Consider the following 22,757-nt stretch of genomic DNA (forward strand, 5'->3'; position numbering starts at 1 on the left):
AAATACAACACATTTCTTCGTAAATAATGCATAAACCATTCCAATGTAAATTGACATCTCTAATTCAATGAGGGAAAAATATATATATATATATGAATGGATTTATGAATGATTTACTTCAAATCAGGGGACTGGAACTAATGGTTGTATAATTATGAATTGATCAGGACTGATCATTTTTGTTTTTGAGAGTGCTACAAGCTTACTAGCAAAAAGGTTTTTATTAACTTTTCTATTAACTTGGAATTCAAACTAGTCTATAAAGCAGCTAAAATAAGAGTGACGTTTTTTCACAGACTACAACTCGCCTCAAGCAACGTCTGAAACAAGACCCTTTCCAGAGTCTCTATGTCTGTTTCCTAAGATTCAGCAATTTTTTCAAAGGAAATAACATCATGTCAGACTTCCAAAATGAATGCCATCTTTAATAAATGTTATTAAAAATACAAACACACATGCACATACAATAAAAATGACAACTTTTGGGTGAAAAAGGGATTCATCAAATATATATGCATTTAATTGCTCATCCATTAAAATTCAGTACGTGAATGAGAAAAACTGTTGTTTTATATAAAAAAATAAACTAAAAATATTTGCATAATTTTTTGGCCAAAGACAGAGAGAAAAAAAAAAGAAATTTTACAAATAAATCAGTTTAAAACTAGCATTTGACATGCAGAATACAGTCTATGTCTTTGATGATGATGTATTTGTAGGCCGGCGGTCAGCTGGATTGTAGGCATGTGTGGAGCTCCCAAGGGCTTCAATATGTACCACTGATATTATTTTTTTGGCTGTTTTTTTGCGGGTTTTACTAGTGAGTGTGATTTATTAATTGCTTTGCGTCTCTGACAGATTAAGTGGTTTTTCTAACAGTAATAAAACCAGCTTGCACTTTGTTGTGTTGTACTGCACCACACTGCAGGGGGGAAAAGGTACAACAATTAATTTTCTCTCATTTGTTTTTCTTGTTTTTTTTTTTTTTTTTACAGAAGGGAATAAAAAAGAAACATACAATAGTGAGCATGCTACATCTGGGACTCCATACTTTAGATCATGTTTTTCAGCCTCAAAGAGTGAACTAAGTTGCCTTGCAAAAATGTGATTTGAAGCCATGACTGAGTTCAAATATATAACTTTGAAGCATACCACACATAAAAAAGAACAAATTCAATTATTTCACTCTGCAAACAGAAAAGACATTATCAATTCGCTGAGAAAGGGCACTTAAGAAGCTTTACTTAAATCAATATGACCATTAATGTTTCTTAAAATTTATTTTCTTTTGCGATACTCAGCGTTGACAGATTCTTTGCCTATTATGATGTCAAGTTAATCTTTACCCAAACTGGACAATCCTGCTATTTTTTAAAAAAAGAACCACATGTTCTCATGTAAATGCCAGAACTATGTACATGTTTACACTGGTATTCATACTAACCCGTCCCATTAACGTTTAATGGCAGCAGCTTCATAGATGTAAAAAAAAACAAAAAACAAAAGTAAAAAATTCCCAAAGGGAAATTTAGCTTCTTAGATTTATGTGTTTTGGCACAGAATCCCAAGCTACAGTACACAGGTGCACTGTAAACTACAGGGGCAATTAAACAGGTAATATTTACAGAGAAGGAGAGCAACTTATACAGGAAAAAATAAACACTTACCATTTATCAATATAGAACATGCCATACTAGTGTGAGACAGTGGGTCTGTGTGATTCAGTTTTATGTTAGAGTGTCTGGCAGCATACAGTATCAACCGTGTTAAAAACCATACTGTACATGTTCATAAAATACTGACTACATTATAGAAAGGCAGCTGTATGACAGAAACAGTTAAAGCAATGTTACAACGTTGATCACTGCATTGCCATATACAGTGGCCAGTGAAAAGTATTTGGACACTTGAGCCACACCTAAAATTGTGTGAATGTTTTTGCATTAGAAAAACTAAATATCAAAACAAGTGGTATCTGCAAACAAATAATGCAAGACCTTTTCTCAGAACTAACTAGGGTCAATTTTAGTAGGTAAGTATGAAATTAGTTCCCCCCATGCCTATTGGATTGGTTTTGATATTTTATTATTTACGCAATGACATTCGTAGATTTTTAGGTGTGGCTTAAATATCCAAATACTTCTTGAAGCTTTTGTATTTGACAAAAAAATAAAAAGGTTATGGAGGCCTTTCAACAGCTCCAGTTCAGAGAGCATCAGTTATCAAAAAGTCTTTCAGTAGCTGTCTTTGGTTGTGCATTAGCATGGCTGGGTTTAGCTGGATGCCATTGCTTCTGATGGAGATGCAGGGGCTTGTTCCCAAGCAGAATTCTCTGGATCACAGGGACAGATGGACTCAGTAGACATAGCAGATGTGCTCAGATCTTGAGGCTGAGATTGAAAGACCTCCCCATGCGACTGAAGATGTACTTCAGCCTGGACCTCTTCTTGTAGCCTCTCCTCCTCTCCCTGCTTCTCCGCAAGCCGTTCCTCTGCCTCAATCTCCTCTGTGGTCGGAATGGAGTTCTTCTTAGGCCTGCCTTTGGGCTTGGTTGGAGCCTCATGTCCTCCTTTTAACACCTAGAGAAACGAATACTACCAGTCAAAAGTCTGCCATTCCCCATCAAACTTGTTTACTTTAATACAAGCGTGAACACATTTCCATCTACAGTTACTGATATCAATCTCTAAGAACCAGGTTCTGGTCCCATGGGAATCAGGAAGTCATCATAGAATAGAATCCTTTATTTTGGCCACACATTATACACACAGTTTTTTGCAAATATACAGAGAAATTTATTAGTTTTCACATATCCCAGCTAAGCTGGGGTCAGAGTGTAGGGTCAACCATGATACAGCACCCCTGGAGCACATAGGGTTAAAGGCCTTTCTCAAGGTTCCAAAAGTGGAAGTTTGGTGGTGCTGGGGCTTGAACACCCAACCTTCTGGTCAGAAACCCTGAGCCTCAAACGCTGAGCCACCACTGCCCATATTCACATCAACAATGGTGAATGCGATTCGGAGGTTGCATTTTTGCTATTTTTACTACACTGAGTTAGAGTTAGGTTTACAGTACAATCAGCATACAGCACAATCATGGGAACTCATTCAGTAGAGTATAAAAAAGCATCTCAGGTGGATGAGGATGGTTGAGAGAATGCCCATAGTTTTCTAAGCTAAATATAAGATAGTTTTGATTGTTCAGTACATAATTCCAATATTTCCATTTGTGCTATTTTATTGTTTTAATGCCATTACTATTATATAATGTGGTATATCATAATAATTATGAATGACTAGGTGTTTCTAAACGTTTGGCTGGTAGTGAACAGGGACACACATTTAAGCTTTGACAAATGTAAGTCTGGTCAAAGGTGAGGATAGTTATTGCAGTGATTAAGGGAAGATATATGGCTGTAGTGGGCCGTTCGTTCATACACATTCATCTCAGAGGTGAACGCGATGTGGATCTTTTGTTCCTGCCTGAGAGGTTGAACCCACTGACGTAGACCTGTACTGTCCTTTTATTCATCACTCATATGTCTCATCTACACCGGGATCGCCCAGGGTTACAGTTGTCACACACACACTGATTGTATTGAGTGCTGAAGAGGGCAGCTCAAAACTGTCTAATGGACTTTTAATGATATGTCTGAGAATTTCTGCTTCCACATAGAAAGCTTTGGAGGATTTTTAAACATTTTATTGATATATAAAGATGGACAATATACGCAATTAGGGGTGAAGTCAGGAGCACTGGAATTATCCCTTTTTTATTGTTATTATTATTATTATACACATTATAAACTTTATCACCTTGGCTCATGAATATCAATGATGTAACTTAGAACTTATCCATTTAGCACAGTATTTTAGCACAAAACCCTGTGTCTTATTCGCAAATCACTTGAGTCGAAACTTAACTAGGCTCTATATGTGTTGGAATAGTACTTTCCTAAGTCAGCATAATACTTGTCTAGGCAAACATGCCTCCTGTATGCAAATATTTGTATATGGCAAATTAATGGGAGTGGTGGAGGCATAGTGGGCTAAAGCACAGAACTGTTAATCAGAAGGTCGCTTTTTCGATCCCCACAGCCACCACTATTTTGTCTTTGAGCAATGCACTTAACTCCAGGTTGCTCCGGAGGGATTGTCCCTGTAATAAGTGCACTGTAAGTCGCTTTGGATAAAAGAGTCTGATAAATTTAATAACCTTTAAGATTCGCTTTTATGAATAAATAGAGGTTTATTTAAAAGTCTTAATTTGTTTGGCGATCATGGGGACAATGACGGTAGCAAGGCAATTTATTTATTTATGGTTACTTTAAAAAAAACTAACCACATATATAAGAATCTTGAGGTCCCAGAATGAAAATTTTTACTGTTCTCTCACTTAGAAAAAATGTACCCTCACAGTGCCACAAATAAGATGGTACTACCATGGTGCATGTACAAAATATCATGATACTTCCATGGTACATGATCAGACAATCATGGAACTATCATGGTATATGTCCCAAAAAGATGTGGTACTACCATGGAACATGTCCAAAAAACATGGTACTTTTGTACTGTGAGGTACTTTTTTGTTAGGGCAGTCTTTCGCCCATTGTCTGGCACATTTTGTGGGCACGTTTGCACTGCTACCTGATTTGCTTAATTCCTTCATTAATAAACATTAATAGCAGTCAGAATTTATTCATAGTAAATTGCGTCCACAAATGTGCCTGTTAGAATATCATGTGATGTGAATATTGCAAAGCTTTCTTTTTCAATAAGCTCGTTTTACTGACCATTTTCTTCCATTTCATGCGTCTGTTCTGGTACCATGTCTTCACCTGGAGTTGTGTGAGTCCCAGAGACTGAGCCAGGTCCAGTCTGCACACAAAATAAAACACAGGCTCAAGCTAAATTAATTCACATCAAATGCAAAGACCCATGAGAACGTCACAAGAATTACCATAAGGACGGGGAACTTCAGAACTGGAAGTAATTGAACAAAATCCCAAAGTCATCTGTCGTCTTACACATAAAAGCCAGTGGGTGGTCATCTAGAGTGCAGATGTATATCTAATCACTGCAAAATTTTCAAAGCTGGTATGACATAGCAGACAGTTTTGCCAAGCTCTGAACTGAAGAGTCTTCCCAGGCCGAATATAATTGCAGACCTCCCGTGGAATGCCATCACAATGTATCTGTACAGGAGAAGGTAATCCAGTCATGGAGCTCCTGACTTGCATAAAGTCAATTGAGGTTCTTTTTGGGGCTCTTCAGGCAGACAAGACTAATGCAGCGATTGGTCTGCTGTAATGTGATAGGCATGGTTGGGACATGTGATATGGGATTTGAGAAAAAGAAAGAGTAAACTATCAAACGAGCACAAAGAATTCTGCTACATCTACTTTGAAAGTCTCTCACACAAGCCAAATGGGATTACGCACCTCCTCTGTCAAACCTCTCTGAGAGCCATGTGAGGTGCAGTGATCTATAGGAAATGAGCAGATCAACACTCTGCTCTAAAGCCCCTGATTTTCTTCTTTTTTTCTCTCTCGTCCTCTTTATCTCTCTATTATTTAAACTTATTTAATTTCGCCCTATCTTATTTGCCTATGAGAGATTTAAAAAAATACTACATAAAATCAACACTTTGTACTGTGTGTAACAAACGGGATAATGGATAATCAGTCATTATTACAACTTAAATCCTTTAGGGTTCACATAGCATCCAGATCACCCTGTTGTGATATATTTTGCAATAATGATCGACTGACTGTACATCATCCATGGTCCATTATCCATTTATATTTAACATGGTCCAAAATGATTTACATATTCATATAATGTTCCATGGTGTTTACATGATACTGGTGGTTCTTTTCCTTTTCTAGTTACAAAGAAATACAACTGAACTTTTTTATAAGTCTAGTGCTTTTGCTGAGACTAAACTACTGCAGTCAAAGAATAAAACCAGAACTGGATTTGCATAATGACAAGAGTTAATTGTTAACTGTATTGTTTTTATTTGCTTAATCTGTCTAATTATATGAAAATATGTTTGAACCAAATATAAAAATAACTACAAGTGGTGGGGGAAATTGGTGCATTTATTATATTTTATTTTATTATTTTTTCAAAAACATCACCAATCTAGCTGTCTATCATTTGTGGCTGCTTTCTGTGCTGTAATTGCAGGCAAGAAAAGCAGCTCTGTGTTTGTGCTTATTATTCTTCAAAAGCAAGAAGCGCACACACTCACACACACTGCATTCCAGTGTCCGCAAGTTTCTTACAACTACAGTCCAAATATAAGTTCAGTTTTGGTTTTGACATTTATTCATAATGATGATGAAGAAGATTATAATCATCCTGCCTTATAAAAAAACCATTAAAACTTGATGATAATAAATCATTATGGTCTATATTGAAACGTTTTTCATTGCTTTCATGTTCTGATTGTGTGGCCAAGGCGGACAAGGCAAAACACAGCAGAAGACCTACAGGTCGTCTCTAAGATTGGTAAAACACAAACCTGAGGCAGTTTGAGGCCCATTCCTCCAACTTGCCAGGAGATGGGGAATTTCCCTTACTTTTGTTCTTCCTTCAGCCGTAAATTAATTTGTTAATTCCAGCGGCAATGTTTGCAGGCCTTATTGCAAGTGTGTGTGTGTGTGTGTGTGTGTGTGTGTGTGTGTGTGTGTGTGTGTGTTCATACAGACTGATAAGAGTAAAGAATTGTGAATTTGCAAGTTAATCGTGATCTAGCTCTGAACTGAGTGGCCCTGAACCACCAGAAGTTTGCTACCTACCCAAAGTTGTACTACAAAGACTGACCCAAATGTGGACCAAAACCCATCTGGCTTGGGTCCGTTTTTGTAGTACAACTTTGGGTTTGTTTAACAGGTTTGGATTTAATTTAATACAGGCTGCATAGAGGTTTCAACTTAATTAAAACAATATAGTATCATATTATTTATGATAACATATGTATTATTATTAAAGTATTATTAGCGATGTATAACATAAATACACACACACGCACACGCACACACACACACACAGTATATATAGAGTGATTTAGTTAATATTTGAAGCAGATACAGGTGAAACTCGAAAAATTAGAATATCGTGCAAAAGTTCATTAATTTCAGTAATTCAACTTAAAAGGTGAAACTAATATATTATATAGACTCATTACAAGCAAAGTAAGATATTTTAAGCCTTTATTTGATATAATTTTGATGATTATGGCTTACAGCTTATGAAAACCCCAAATTCAGAATCTCAGAAAATTAGAATATTGTGAAAAGGTTCAGTATTGTAGGCTCAAAGTGTCACACTCTAATCAGCTAAACACCTGCAAAGGGTTCCTGAGCCTTTAAATGGTCTCTCAGTCTGGTTCAGTTGAATTCACAATAATGGGGAAGACTGCTGACCTGACAGTTGTGCAGAAAACCATCACTGACACCCTCCACAAGGAGGGAAAGCCTCAAAAGGTAATTGCAAAAGAAGTTGGATGTTCTCAAAGTGCTGTATCAAAGCACATTAATAGAAAGTTAAGTGGAAGGGAAAAGTGTGGAAGAAAAAGGTGCACAAGCAGCAGGGATGACCGTAGCCTGGAGAGGATTGTCAGGAAAAGGCCATTCAAATGTGTGGGGGAGCTTCACAAGGAGTGGACTGAGGCTGGAGTTACTGCATCAAGAGCCACCACACACAGACGGGTCCTGGACATGGGCTTCAAATGTCAAACGTCTTACCTGGGCTAAAGAAAAAAAAGACCTGGTCTGTTGCTCAGTGGTCCAAAGTCCTCTTTTCTGATGAGAGCAAATTTTGCATCTCATTTGGAAACCAAGGTCCCAGAGTCTGGAAGAAGGATGGAGAGGCACACAATCCAAGATGCTTGAAGTCCAGTGTGAAGTTTCCACAGTCTGTGTTGGTTTGGGGAGCCATGTCATTGGCTGGCGTTGGTCCACTGTGCTTTATTAAGTCCAGAGTCAACGCAGCCTTCTACCAGGACATTTTAGAGCACTTCATGCTTCCTTCAGCAGACAAGCTTTATGAAGATGCTGACTTCATTTTCCAGAAGGACTTGGCACCTGCCCACACTGCCAAAAGTACCAAAACCTGGTTCAATGACCATGGTATTACTGTGCTTGATTGGCCAGCAAACTCGCCTGACCTCAACCCCATAGAGAATCTACGGGGCATTGCCAAGAGAAAGATGAGAGACATGAGACCAAACAATGCAGAAGAGCTGAAGGCCGCTATTGAAGCATCTTGGTCTTCCATAACACCTCAGCAGTGCCACAGGCTGATAGCATCCATGCCACGCCGCATTGAGGCAGTAATTAATGCAAAAGGGGCCCAAACCAAGTACTGAGTACATATGCATGATTATACTTTTCAGAGGGCCGACATTTCTGTATTTAAAATCCTTTTTTTTTATTGATTTCATGTAATATTCTAATTTTCTGAGATTCTGAATTTGGGGTTTTCATAAGCTGTAAGCCATAATCATCAAAATTATATCAAATAAAGGCTTGAAATATCTTACTTTGCTTGTAATGGGTCTATATAATATATTAGTTTCACCTTTTAAGTTGAATTACTGAAATTAATGAACTTCTGCACGATATTCAAATTTTTCGAGTTTCACCTGTAATATGTGAGCTTATTTTTTCCAATTCAAATAATATATAATAAAACTATCATCAATATTTTGTATCATACATTAAAATGCTACATTTAAAACCTCCTGTTTCAAATTGAAAATTTGAAACAGGAGGTTATATTGGGACCACAGTTTTTTAACAAAAACAAAAAGAAATATCTATATTTATAATATTGGTCATCATACTAGTTATCGGCCATAATAAACATATTTATCAGTATCACTCAAAGAAGTTCCCTTTTGTAGGAACTCGAGATGCGTAATCGCTATGGGAACGGTATGCATTCACGCCATTCGAACAGTAGCTGCCAACTGTATATATATATTATGAGTTTATTCCTGCTCCAACCGATAGAATCTGGGAAGCAGGAGTCAAACCCTTGTCCAGATTATAAAATCAAACAAAATGTATGTGGAGGGGATCACCATACAAATGTCCTCCGAGGACTCACCTCTAGCCAAAGTCCATGAGGATGTCATGCTCCTCAAAAAATGGGCTTGAATACCCGAAGGCAAACCATGTGCTTCATAGGCACTTGAAATTGCATCAATAAGCTAATAAGACTTTGCTTGGACACCGAAACACTCCTGTTGCAGCCACCAAAGCACACAAACAACTGCTCTGATTACACCACTGGCTAGTGGCTAACCTTTCATGCTTCTATGACTCAAAATGGGGAGGATAGAAAGCCTGAAATTTAATAGTCTGCGAGTGAAATGACGTCTAAATAACCTTGAGCAAGTAGCCCAAATTAGGTCTTAACACAACGCTTGAACACCCTGGCTCAAAATCCATTCATAAGGGATTGATCGACAGGGCATGTAAATCACAGACTCTTAAAACGGCCCTGCTAGTGGCATTGGCATCATTTAAGAGGGTAAAAACCTTATTTTTAATATTTTTTTAAGCCCGAGAGCACCTCTAAAATAACAGATAAATTCCATAAAGGAACGCGGATGGTAAGAAAAGGTCCCGAGTACCCCACGCATAAAATGACCAACAGAGACTACATCGATAAGTGCACGCTCAGCCGCTATAGTGGCAACATAGACTTTAAGCATTGCCAGGGTAACCCCAGCCTCGAAATGCTCCTGAAAAGATTCCAGCACTGTACCAACAGAGCAGTGACCTGTATTTTCACCTTGCGCTGAACATTGGGGGGAATGTTTATTTGACTAGTTGGTCACACATTATGATGTTTATTTGACTAGTTATATTAACTAGTTTGACACAAAGGCCCCAGCATTCTTTATGGGTGAGATAACATGTGGTGCTTATGTTCACTGTGTGTCTTGTGTATACTTTTGCTTGATGAACATTGAATTCTGTTATGCATGTATCAAGACCTTTGGTCATGGAGACAGATGCTGAATTCTGAATGTTCAATCCCCAGCGCAAACTGCGGGGGGAAACTGAACCATATACTGGCTGTCGGGTGTTAGAGGTGTGTACAACATTGAACTCAACCAATACTGTGCAAAGGGCAAACAGGAATTTCAAAGGAAAAACAAGTTTGTTTTTCTTACCCCATTGGCAGATTTTGTCTTTTTTTTAAGAATAAAGTTTACAAAATTTTGTAATTTCTCAGAAAACTTGATTTAATATATGATGTAATTTTGCTTATCAAGTAAATATACTGTATCTTGTTTGAAGAATATTTAGAAATTTTTACTGAAAACAAGAAAAATGCTAATTAAGAAAAGTATTTTTTTGTAGTGAAGGGAGTGCACACAAACAGTGTCATATTTGCAAGGTGGATTTTTTTTTTAATATATTTAATAAAACTAATGTAAGCCAATTACCTTGGATCGATGAACCTTCTGTCTTTTTTAAGAATGAAAGCTTTCGGTGAAACCAAAATTAATAAAAGTGGAATGCTTAAGGGAGAGTGTCCTGGTAGTTGTCGTTAGTTTGCATGTCTAGTGGTACTGACAGTTTTCAGACAATTATGTCTGACAGCTTATGTGCTCTTTATGACAGAATCCGTCCTTAGGCTGTGCCTGACCAAAAATTCAGGGAATTGAATTCTGTGGTAGACACACTCAGAATGGGTGGGATAGAACTGATTTTCTAGGATTTCTACCTAAATGCACCCTTTGGTCCACAATGGAAATATATCCACTCTGTCCAAATCTAAAAGTGGGTCCAAAAATGTAATGGAAAATGTGTTATGGCCGAAAATACAGCAGAAAAAAATGACCCATGAGAAAAAACCTACACATGTTGATTACATCATCTCATTGTGCAAAGCCCCACATTTTTTTTTTTAATACACCTGTGTGTTTTAAATTATTGGCATGAAATTGATGTAATACTTTTTGTTTGCTGTTCTTGGCATATGTCCCCGTTGTCTTGAATGTAAAAGTTTATTTTAAAGGCTTCACTTTGTAGCTTAAAGCATGATTAAAATTTTACTGTCGTCTTAACTAAAACATTGAGCAATGTCATTCTTGGGCTAAGAGCAGTTTTAGGATGTGGCCTGAAGTGAAAGTGTTTATTTTATATGCACTCTGAATTTTCATAATTACTCTGGTATCTTAAAGTCAACATGAAAAAACAATGGACCCTTTTTAATTAAAAAAAAATGCATGGTCTTATTTTGCTTGGTTCATCGATGCAATCTATTAATTATTTCAAATTGTTTCATATTTAGCAAATGTCTGCAATTTTTTTTTTTTTGTAAAATTAAAACATTTATTCCCTATCTAAAATGACTTCTGTTTTTTGGTGAAAATCACAAATCCCTCTTATTTTTCATCCCCTCCAACTATCTTACTCCATTCTGGTAAATAATGCCCACCTTTCAAGATATTCTCTCATTGTGCTCATGAATGCTGAAATATGACACAATTTTAGGATGCATTTGGGTCCTTTTTCAAGCTTTAAATAAAACACAATCCTCTGCCATGATTTTGAAAAAAAATAACATCTCCTTTTGTATTCTGCATATAATAAAGTCTTGTAAGAGTTATTCTGATAGAATTATTCTAATGATATACTATTCCTTTAAGTATGACTATGATGAACCACGGGTGAGGCACAAATACTGGAGGAATGCCTTGAAAATGTTGCATGACTTCTCTTAATAACCACTGACCTGTCTGGAGTGGACAGATATTTCTGTTTTTGGAATTTTTTCTCCAGGCCCAAGAGCTGCAGCTCGGTAAAGATGGTACGACTGCGGCGGGGTTTCTTGAGCCGAAGGGCTGAGTGCTCTATCTCTGATTCACTGCTGATGCTGACAGGCGTCTCGCTGGGTGTTGGTTCTGAGCAGAGCGAGTGCTGGGGGGAAAGAAGGGGAAGGTGAGGGATCCTGCCTTGAGGAGAGACCTGAGAGAGCTGTTGTAGGCTGCTGGGAGGTTGGTGTGTGATCACAGAGAGGAGAGGGTAAGTTCTCAGTGGGCCAGAGCCTGGGAGAGCACAAAAATGAGCAAAAATAATGGCCTGGTTAATACTGATAGCACACAAAATATTGGTTGAAGCATGGGTTCTCCAATGACTGATACTCAACTTTTACATTTGATCTCCCAATCTTAAATTGTTTTTTTTTTTTGCTAAGAGCAATTTTAGTTGGGGTTATCAATGATTGCTACTTAAACTTTTAAATTTACACCCCCATCATAAATAGGCCAATTATTTTGTTTAAATATTTAGTTGTCAATCCCCCCAATCTTGGTGTTTTAAATGACTGATGTTTAAAGAGCAGGCTGAGTAGGACTGGTGAAACTGGTGCCGTGGCCTGGATGGGAGTGAGGTTTAGGGGTGAATGTAACGGTAGCCAGCTGCTACTTGAAAGTTGTGCAGTGTGTAAACCTCACTCTCATGACCTTAAGAGAGACATACCAGAGGCAATGGCTTGTTTTTAGCCTCCTTGCTAGCGTGTCTGCCTCCCATGCCAGGGATCACGGGTTCGAATACCACTCGGGGTGGGTCAAGTAGGACCAGTGACATATAGCATGTGACACTGTAAGACAAACCAACATTCCGACAATGGTTCACGAGTTCACTGGTTCATATACAGTAGTCCTGGAGTGCATTAAGGTAAACATACAAATGGGGAGGTGGAGGGATGGCAGAAGAATTGCCACCAGTGAGAGGGAAGCAGCCGCTTATATTTCTTTGGGATATGATTAAAAGGTCTAGATGAACAATTTCCTACAGAAGTTCCATTTGGAACTGAATTTTATATCAACTACCCAAATGACTAACTTTGCAGGGGGAAATAATGAATGATTCAATAACACCACGGCTGTGAATTTTGGGGATAAGCTCTACATCAGGTCTAGTAAACGTCATACTGTACATCACTGTAAAATCAATTTTTCAAGCTGCTAAATTGAGCCAGCTATAACCCTTAGTTCATGCTATAACCTTCATGTCCAAGTGAACTAACACCCCGTCCCTCCCTCACTAATGTTGGAGGTAAGTGTTAAGTGTTTTGCCCTCTGTGATGTAAGGTGCCTGAACTTTAGGCCTGCTGCGATGACGCAGCTGGTGTTTTACACTTCCCCTTTAAACTCTGCTGCATCATGACTCTCCTAGGGTTAAGAATGATCGCAGACACAATGCACTGAGTTATAATTTCAACTGGGGCATCTCCCCCTCCCTAACAGTTTTAATCTGTCTACCTCTCTAAAGCCTCTCACCTTTTCTCTCTCTGTGTCTCCTGCCTTTTTTTTTCAGACATCAATGAGACGCCAGAGTCCATAAAATGCCACACAGGACCAGTCTGTGCTGAGATAGAGGTCACTACATTGCAGAAATAATACCTCCAGAACAGAGGTGGGTAGAGTACCCAAAATCTTTACTCAAATAAAAGTACAATTACTTTAAACAAATTATTACTCAAGTATAAGTAAAAGTAGTAATGTTAAAAATGACTCGAGTAAGAGTAAGAAAGTATCCAATAAAAAGAATACTCAAGTAGCAAGTAGTTACTTCCACATAAACATAATGGATGATTACGCACCAATATTCCACTACATAAATGTACATTTATCATGTAATACAGAATTATAATAATTATACTACTAATCACCCTCATGTTGCTTCAAACCATATGACTTTCTTCCATGGAACACAAGACATAATGTTAGCCTTTTAGTCACCATTTACTGTAACTGTTTTCTTCCAGATTTTAAAAGGGAATTGTGACTGAGACTGACAGTCTCAAAAATGCAGTCTAATATATTTTTTGGGTTCCACAAAATACACAAAGTCACATAGGTTTGCAACAACATGAGGGTGGGAAATGATGACAAAACATGGATTTATGGTTGAACTATTACTTTAAGGACGCTTGTCAGATTTGGACAAATCTGTTAATTAGAAGAGAAGTTTGGAAACCAGTTTCTAGTAATAATTATGGTGAAAAAGGTGAACAATGTCCCACAGGCCCAGTTACATGTAATGCTGAATAAAAACAAAGCAAGATTGTGATTTATAAACGCCTACTGTCGGTATTACAAAAGTCCTGCGTGGATTCTTAGTTCAGTGTAGTTTTCAGTTTCGAAAGAATTTAGATCATTAGTTCTGTACACTAAGGGTAAACTGCAATTTATCTCTGTGTTTGGATGCGTATTTCAGTTCTTGCTTTCTGTTGTCCATAAGAAAAACACACTGCATCTGTTGCTTCAGAAGTCAAGCATGTGATCTGCAAAGCATAAGACATTTACACTTAATGCCGATGTTTACATGGAGTTATACAGTAGGAACTGATATATTGCAACACTGATATAAGATATATACTTATAAACTGAGGTCAGTATTTACAGATTCACCCTGAAAATGACAATGACACAGTCAAGCCTACATTATCATAACTGCCGAAACGTACCACGCTGCAATTGTAACCTTGATATATCTGCTTGTCTTGGTGTAAAATGAAGGCACTGCATGACGAAACTCTTTTTCAGTGTTTGTTTGGCAAGCTTGCTGCTGCTGCAGTCATGAACTGACTCGAGCGACAGAGTGCAGCTGTAAAGTTCCGCTGTCGTAAAAGTCCCATTCAAAAATCTCTTAAGAAATAATGCATTTATTAAAAATTATTCAATTAAAACCAGTAATGTAACAACAGGAACGTCGCCCATTGTAACGAAGTAAAAGTACACTGTTTTCATTAGAAATTTACTTGAGTTAAACGAAAAAACCTACTCTTAAAAGTACATTTTCTCCAAAAGGTTACTCAAGTAAATGTAATGGAGTAAATGTAGTGTGTTACTACCCACCTCTGCTCCAGGAGAAAAAAAATATTCTGTTGTCAAGCAAAAACATTTTGATGCTGTGATTTATTGAGCATTGAGAGAGAGAAAAAAAGGAAGGATAATAAAAAAAGATGGCACAAGGCCAAGTAAATGATGATGTAATGCAATGTATATCTGATCATTTGATTGCTTATAGATAAGAGGGAATAAATGAGAGTGGTAAAGTATAATATCAAAAATAATTTCCTAAAAGTCTCAAGGTTGTTTATTTGTATACTTGGGGGATGAGATGAAAATTTGGAGCGCAAGCTAGAAAGATAGAGGGGCGAAAGACGAACTTGAGACTTTTCAGTACACAAACACACACACAGAGAGAGAGATGCACAAACATGCATTTATGCACGTTTTAATACAAGTTTTTGAATGAGCTCATTGGCATCAATGCAGCACGTCCAGGCATGAAACATCCCTTCCGGCTCATCTCTCTCTCTCTCGCTCTCTCTCTCTTTTTCTCTCACAGTCTTTCCTTCTTGCCTCCCTCTTTGAAAACTGTTCTTTCTTCAATATTTATGCCACTAGTCTCATGATGATGTCTATCGGTCTTCTATTCTCTCTTTGAAGTCCTTTGTCAATGTGTCCTATCAATATGTTTGTCACAGAGACTTGCAGAAAAAGTTGGAAGGAAGTTGGAAAAATCCAATTAAATATTTTCATTGTCAAGGGGTCTGACATGTAAATGAATCATATCATTAAGTCGAGATCACGACTGCAAATTACCGCTCTTACACTTAAATGAAATTACCACAGCAGATTTGCAGTCATTCATAAAACATTAAGTCATTGACAACAAGTTGATCTTTTAAAAGCCAGACTTGCTTGAAAGTATCCAAGTTCTATGTTAATTAAGTACAGTGACAAACTTTCTCAAATCAGTCAATGATCATTTTTCTGAGGTCTTATTTTTATAATTTTGTAATTCTACAGACCTTGCTCGTGCTTTGAGAAAAGTGGTTTCTAAATCATGTTCTAATAAAAGTGATAGGTTTCATTTAATTGTACCAAATTATGCAAATGATTTTGCTGTTGCATTTCCTTGTATTGACATGCCCTGTATCAGAAAAACTGTTGCATTGACTTCTCATTCATGCAATGTGAATGAAGTGTCAAGTTTTCATTAGTCACAATAGAGGAGTGCACCTTGTGCTTTCCAATCAATGGGCAAAAAGGAAAAAAGAACAAAAATACAGAAGCAAATGTTAAGCCCTTGATTGCTCTCTTTCAGTCTTGTCTTATTTTGCTGTTGTTCCTTGACTGATTGGATTCCATTGAGATGATTTCACTTGGCACTCTCAGTAATACGGTACACAGTGTTTTGGTCGGGCCATGTGGTGACAGGTTTAGAGGTGCTTCATCACTCGTTTTAGTTTTTATCTCTCAATAGCTATTAAACCTATCCAGCAAGTCAGTGGAAAAAAAAACACAAACACATAAATTTTCTTTGCTGCAAGCCAGTTCTTTAATGGATTCACTCAAGCGTGATAACTTTTGATAATTCAAATGGTGTCTTTTTATTTTGCTCTGTTTGACTTCAAGGGACAAATTAATGTTACCCACACCAAAGTTAACAGTCACGTATTGGGTCTGATCCCTCGTCCAAGCATATACTGTAACAACATCCCTTCTGATTGCAAGAAAAGCATTAAAATGCAACAAGCTCTGGGAAACATTTAGTGGTGTACTTGTGTGTATCATATAACTCATAAGTGGTACGTAAGTGTTTAGACATGAAACACAACCCTGTGAATCTTTTGGATTTCATAATGGAATAAGATAAGATATAAGATATCCCTTGTAACCTGATAATACATTTCGATATAAATCTTGCAAAATATGTATCACCAAAAATGTGTATTTTTGTTCATGTGTGTGTATAAACATAATAAGATGTACTTTCAGATGTAGCCTGTCTTACTGTCTACAGTGGATAAAATGTGAAGGCAAGGTGTGGATGGTGTGATTTTTGACTATTAGGCTGCTTTTCAGCATGTTGTCATGAGAGATTACACTATCGCTGATTTTTATCTGGCCCGACTCCTTTCAAAAACGCATCTAAAAGCCTTTCCCACATTATGGTGAAAGACATGTCTCCAAACGAAATATTATAACCTGCTATTACACTTTGCTCCTGTCTGAGGTGAATGTTTAAAGCAGCAACAGACCACATTCATGGCCTTATTTCATCAATAAAATTGAAGTTATACCTTATCTTTCAGTGTATTCAATAAAGCAAGACATATTATAGGATTAAAATAATATTTTTGTGCTTCACAGAAATACTGGTCCCACATTAAAAGAGATTTAGCCTGAACACTGCCTGTAATGACGGTCATAACTGCAACCGGAAATTTTGAAGCAACCAAATGAAGTGATTTCGGCATTAAATGGTAAGAGATTGCTTAATGTTCTGTGTATTCAATATACATCATAATGTAAAATATATGCTGGTTTAAAATAATCTGCTCATTGGTTCAATTAAATCAAGTTTGGGTTAAGAAGCAGAGACATTAAAGGAGAAAATGCCTTCACTAACGCATGTTTATGGACCTCCGAAAAACATCTTAAATTTATAGATGTATAATTTGTTTTTATATTGAAATGTCATGTCATTATTTGATGATTATGAAGCGCAGACTCTCCTGTTGCATTTAGATATGTATTACAGCGGCCCCTAGTGGTGACAGTGACACTCCACTCTTATGAGGGAGAGTCCAGAGGCCAATGGCCTTTCAGTGAGGTCCATCCTTAATGCCAGCTACATTCTATATTAAGCAGTACCATCCATTGATGTGCTGGCATATAGAATATCTCTCACCCCTCTGACTTGAAAAGGCACAGTGTGCACTGGGTTTTGATATTTGGGGTGGATACTCTATCCCCTTGCCCCAGCCTGTCAAAACTCATGCCTTCTGCCTCACAGCTGGACATACAAACAGAGAACAGACGAAAGTGTGTGTGTGTAAATGTGTGTGCATGTTCACGCATGCAGTTTCTGTGTTCATACAGGGCTCCAGATTGTGACTAAAATGGTCACAAATGTGACCAAAAATAAATGATCGCGACAATAATTTTAAATATAGTCGCCATTGACGACAGTCGGGATGTGTGCTTTCATATGCGGTTTCATCAGATAACATCTCGTGAGTTACTGAATACATCTTCAGAGCAACAGTGTGTCTTGCGCCGCTTTTTCCCTTTTCTGTTAAAGATATGAGCTCGCTGGCTGCACGCAAAAACAAACACAGCTATGATGTCCGATTGATGAACAAATGACTCTTTTGAACCTGGTCTTTATAATGAATCACTAACCTGAGCTTGTTTGAACTCAGGAACTCAGGTTAGCAGTTAGAATTTGAGTTACTTTCACAGTATGAGAATATATATATATATATATATATATATATATATATTCTTACGAGACAAAAAGGGAATGCAAATTTGAGCACTCAACTATACAGTACATATATATTAAACACCCAATTAATATTTTCTTTGGCTTTCTATCTTGCTTTTGACCAAAATTCTAAATCGAGCAATACTGTGATGTGGCAACTAAAACAGCCATTTGTCTCCTAAATGTTTCAGTTTAAGAGCCAATAGCTCCTTGGTAATTGTTTAGTCTGGAGACCTGTCATACGCACAAATGTGTACAGTTGTGTGTAATTGCATGTAGTAGCATACATTAGTGTGTGTGTGTGTGTGTGTGTGTATGTGTGTGCGTGTGTGTGTGTGCGCGTGTGTGTGTGTGTGTGTGTGTGTGCATACTTTTCTGTGAGCGTGTATTTATCACTTTGTGGGTACCAAATGTCCCTATAAGGATAGTAAAACCCGAATTTTTTGACCTTGTGGGGACATTTTGTAGGTCCCCATGAGGAAAACAGCTTATAAATCATACTAAATTATATTATTTGAAAATGTAAAAATGCAGAAAGTTTTCTGTGAGGGTTAGGTTTAGGGGTAGGGTTAGGTTTAGGGGATAGAATATAAAGTTTGTACAGTATAAAAACCATTATGTCTATGGAAAGTCCCCATAAAACATGGAAACACAACATGTGTGTGTGTGTGTGTGTGTGTGTGTGTGTGTGTGTGTGTGTGTGTGTGTTAGGAGTGTGTATGTGAGAACAATCAAAGAAAGTAAGTGAGTGAACTCATCTGCTAAAATAATATATTACAATATAATTACTGATCATTTTTATACTCTTACACTTGTCAAACATGACTTAAAGGGATAGTTTACCAAAATGTTTTAATTCTCTCATGATTCACTCAACCTTCTGGCATCTCAGATGAATATTGCTTTCTTTCTTTTGCAGAGCAGAAATTAAGATTGTTTGAAGAATAGTTCAACTAATTTGGTCCTCACAATGCAAGTGAATGGGTGTCAAAGTTTTGAAGCCCCAAAATCAACATAGGAGGGAGCATAAAAGTAATCCATATGACTCCAGAGGTTAAATCCATATACGTACAATATGGAGAGATGAGTGTTGTTTGAACTTTGAAATGACAACTCAAACAATAGCCTATTTGGGCTTTGATCTACCCTTTGGAAAATCATGCAAGAAAGTTTCTGCCAAAACCAGTTGATGGTACAGTTGCTGCAAGAATTCCCAAATGTGCTTGATCATCGAGTTAAATCTAATCATGCAAGTGCTGCTACCAATATAGTATATTGAAAGTCAACATGTCAACATTTACAGTTGATGACAGAATCAACTGAAACAGATGAACTTTCCTTTTGAGGGTCAAAAGTTTTGTATACATCCCATGTTTTCTGATGTATTTCTACCCGGATAAATGACGTGCCAGAAACATTTACGATGACTTGTGAACTGCGTATGGTGCTTCTCATTATGATGGATCGAAATTGCACCTGTTGGTTCAGAATGTTATACCTGACTGCATCCTATGTTGCACAGTCAACAGTGTGTCAACATTGCTGTAAATAGATAAATGTCCCAGTGGCTTCCTAGAGTTCGTTCCGCAGGGCAAGTAAGAGGAGAAGTGTCTTTTACCACAGATACCCAACTCATTATAATTGTGACAGTTTAAATGAACTAAACAAATGCAGTTTGGAATATGTGCACACATTATCACTTGAGAAATATCACATCACTCGATGTCATTTAGGTAAAAAAAAGCATCGTCTTATTGTGCAATGATAAATCATCAGGAAGGTGTGGTGATATTTCAGAGTTGTTCATCTATGGATTTCTCTTTAGACATCATAACCACAATGATTGTGATGAAGATCAAAAGATAAATTCTAATAATTTTACCTTGAATTTTAAAATCTAATTTGAGCTGCATGTGAGTGCCTCGAGTGCATTTTTTATAAAGTGAGAGTAAGAGAAAGTAATAACGTGCATGCATTTAAAAACATAACACATTTATAATCTGCCAATAATATTTTTTGATATTGATAACAATTACACTGTCACCAATAAGACAACAAAGCTAATGCAAATGCATTTTCATGCAAGATAGTAATGCAGTGCGAGATATAATTTAAACATTGCATTTCTGCATTATTTTAATACACTAAATCAGGCTCTCTGACAAATATTGTACATTAAGGATAAGACTTAGGGTACTGTCATTCCACTGTCAACTATACCATTATCTAACATGTTTAAAAGTGGGTGTGGGTTGAAATACTTTGTATACTGCATAATACAAGCTATATTCACAATTAGCATATAATATCCACAGTTTTTTAAAAACGGCCAATATGACATTTTTGTCATAATTATATTTGTCCCTATATTTTGAGGCAAAGCAAAAAAAAAAAAAAAAAAAAGAAAGAAAAAGCAGGACAAATATATTCGGTAACACTTTACAATAAGGTTGCATTTTTTAACATCAGCACATTGGTATCATGAACAAACAATTAACTATATATGTTTTACACCACTAATTCATCTTTGATAATGTTAGTTAATAAAAATACAATTGTCCATTGTTAGTTCATTTTAATTCAAAGTGCATTAACAAATGTTAACAAATAAAACAATTGATTTAAAAAAAAATTATATGTTGAACTTAACATTAACTAAGAATAATAAAAGCTTAAAAAGCATTGTTCATTGTTAGTTTATGTTAACTAATGTTAGCAAATGGAACGTTATTGTAAAGTGTTACCAGATATTCAAAATGTGACATTTACAGTTCACACTGCAAACGTGTCTTATGGGGGAAATGTGTTTGTGTCACTTACCCGAGCATGAATGCATAGGTTTTGGTCTGACGATTAAAGAGGGACAAACCGAGTAAAGCGAAAGTTTCTCGAAGTAATCACAAGTTTCCTTGGAGAGGATCTCGTCGATCATGAATGTCTTATATCGTCTTCGGGCTGCTTTCATCTGCGCGGTGCTCGCGAGTCTCAACTCTGCTTGACAATGCATAGTGTCCCAATATGCGACTTTAGCCTTAGAGTGATGTACTTGAAAAGTTCTGATATTCGCCTCGTTAAAAGTCCTGTAAAACTTTTTACATGTGTCACTGTTCAAAAAGACATATAGAAGTCCTCGTGCAGCTTTGCTGCGCTAATAGTGTCTCGCGCGCTAATGGATGTTCAGTGTGTCTCGCGCGCTAATGGATGTTCAGTGTGTCTCGCGCATTCATATATAGAGTGCGCGCTGTGCTCCCAGTCTTCGCTATATAAACCAACTCGACTACTACACTATACTGTTGTATACCACAGCCGACACACTTCATGTCAATCAACACCACCCCGCCTCCCGCTCTCTCGCTTTCTTTCTCTCTCTATCTGTCTTTCTCTCTCTATCTGTCTTTCTCTCTCATTGGACAATAGGCTACAACAATGAACCGGTTTTCCCCTTTTCACTTTTTTTTTTTTTTTTGCGGCTTATTTGACATTTTGTAAATTACAGTGAATTTCAAATTAATTAAATATTAATATTCATGTAGTCTATTTGTAGTATTATTGTTAAATAATTATTTTACAAACAAAACTGATTAAACTATGGATAGGCCTAGTTATTTTTAGTCTATTATTAATATTATTAAGATAGGCCTATTATTATTTTTATTATTTATATAATAATATTGTTGTTAGTAGTAGTAGTAGTTGTAGTATTACTTGACAAATCAAAAGTCTACGAAATAAAATGAAGTAAAAGTAAAATGAAAGTAAATGAAATGGTTCCAGTGACTAGACTACCCCGAAAAAATGCAAGCACATTTTTGCTTGTGCTATTTATTTTCCAAATAATAATGTTGCAGATCAAATACGCTCTCTAAAATTACAATAAAATCGAAATGAAAGTCTAGGCTACTTAGTCCTAATTATAATTTTTCATGTTAATGATAATGATTCCACGTTTACAACATAAGACAGACAAAAAACAAAAACAAACCAAAAAATAAATTGTTTTTGAAAAGTATTGTGAAATATTAAAGATAAAATATTAAGATATTTTAGCAGCTATACATGGACATACTGAGCCGGCACGTTGTACTTTTATAAAAATAAATAATGACTGAAAATATAAACAGGGTAATTAAATATAAAATATTTATAATAATTTAAGCATTTAATTGATTACTAGTATTATACTACAATTTTCTTTTTTATTTATTTATATATTTTTTGCTATTGGAAAACTCCTATATGGAAACGCCTGCATATTAAAACTTGAAATAATGTTTCACTTGCCGGGACAAGTGGCATCATTAATTTAAATATAGCCTATTTAAAGCCCAACGTTACGTTTATTGCTATACTAACAAAAATTGGGCTTTTATTGTGACTTAATTAATAATAAATGATAATACCTTTCATTTACATCTTTAATATTAACAATAAT

General features: G+C 36.5%; 1 protein-coding gene across 1 annotated transcript; it reads right to left on the reverse strand.

The window, feature by feature from the left end:
• Window positions 1-388: 388 nt before the first annotated feature.
• On the reverse strand, window positions 389-21,621 carry barx2 (BARX homeobox 2). Its single transcript, XM_052097406.1, has 4 exons — window positions 21,146-21,621; window positions 11,769-12,081; window positions 4,796-4,880; window positions 389-2,579 (listed from the first exon to the last, which is right to left on the reverse strand). Exons 1-4 carry the CDS (start codon window positions 21,330-21,332, stop codon window positions 2,274-2,276), a joined length of 891 nt encoding a protein of 296 aa, XP_051953366.1. The 5' UTR covers window positions 21,333-21,621; the 3' UTR covers window positions 389-2,273.
• Window positions 21,622-22,757: the final 1,136 nt, after the last annotated feature.

This window comes from Xyrauchen texanus, chromosome 29 (genome assembly GCF_025860055.1).
Source record: "Xyrauchen texanus isolate HMW12.3.18 chromosome 29, RBS_HiC_50CHRs, whole genome shotgun sequence".
Taxonomy (NCBI): Eukaryota; Metazoa; Chordata; class Actinopteri; order Cypriniformes; family Catostomidae; genus Xyrauchen; species Xyrauchen texanus.

Excerpts from the sequence above, each read along its gene's own strand:
- barx2 (XM_052097406.1), bottom strand. The coding sequence starts at position 21,332 with ATGCATTGTCAAGCAGAGTTGAGACTCGCGAGCACCGCGCAGATGAAA. Across the intron at positions 12,082-21,145 it reads ACCTATGCATTCATGCTCGG|GCTCTGGCCCACTGAGAACT; the intron begins GTAAGTGACACA and ends GTGCTCTCCCAG. Across the intron at positions 4,881-11,768 it reads TATCTGTCCACTCCAGACAG|ACTGGACCTGGCTCAGTCTC; the intron begins GTCAGTGGTTAT and ends TTTTGTGTGCAG.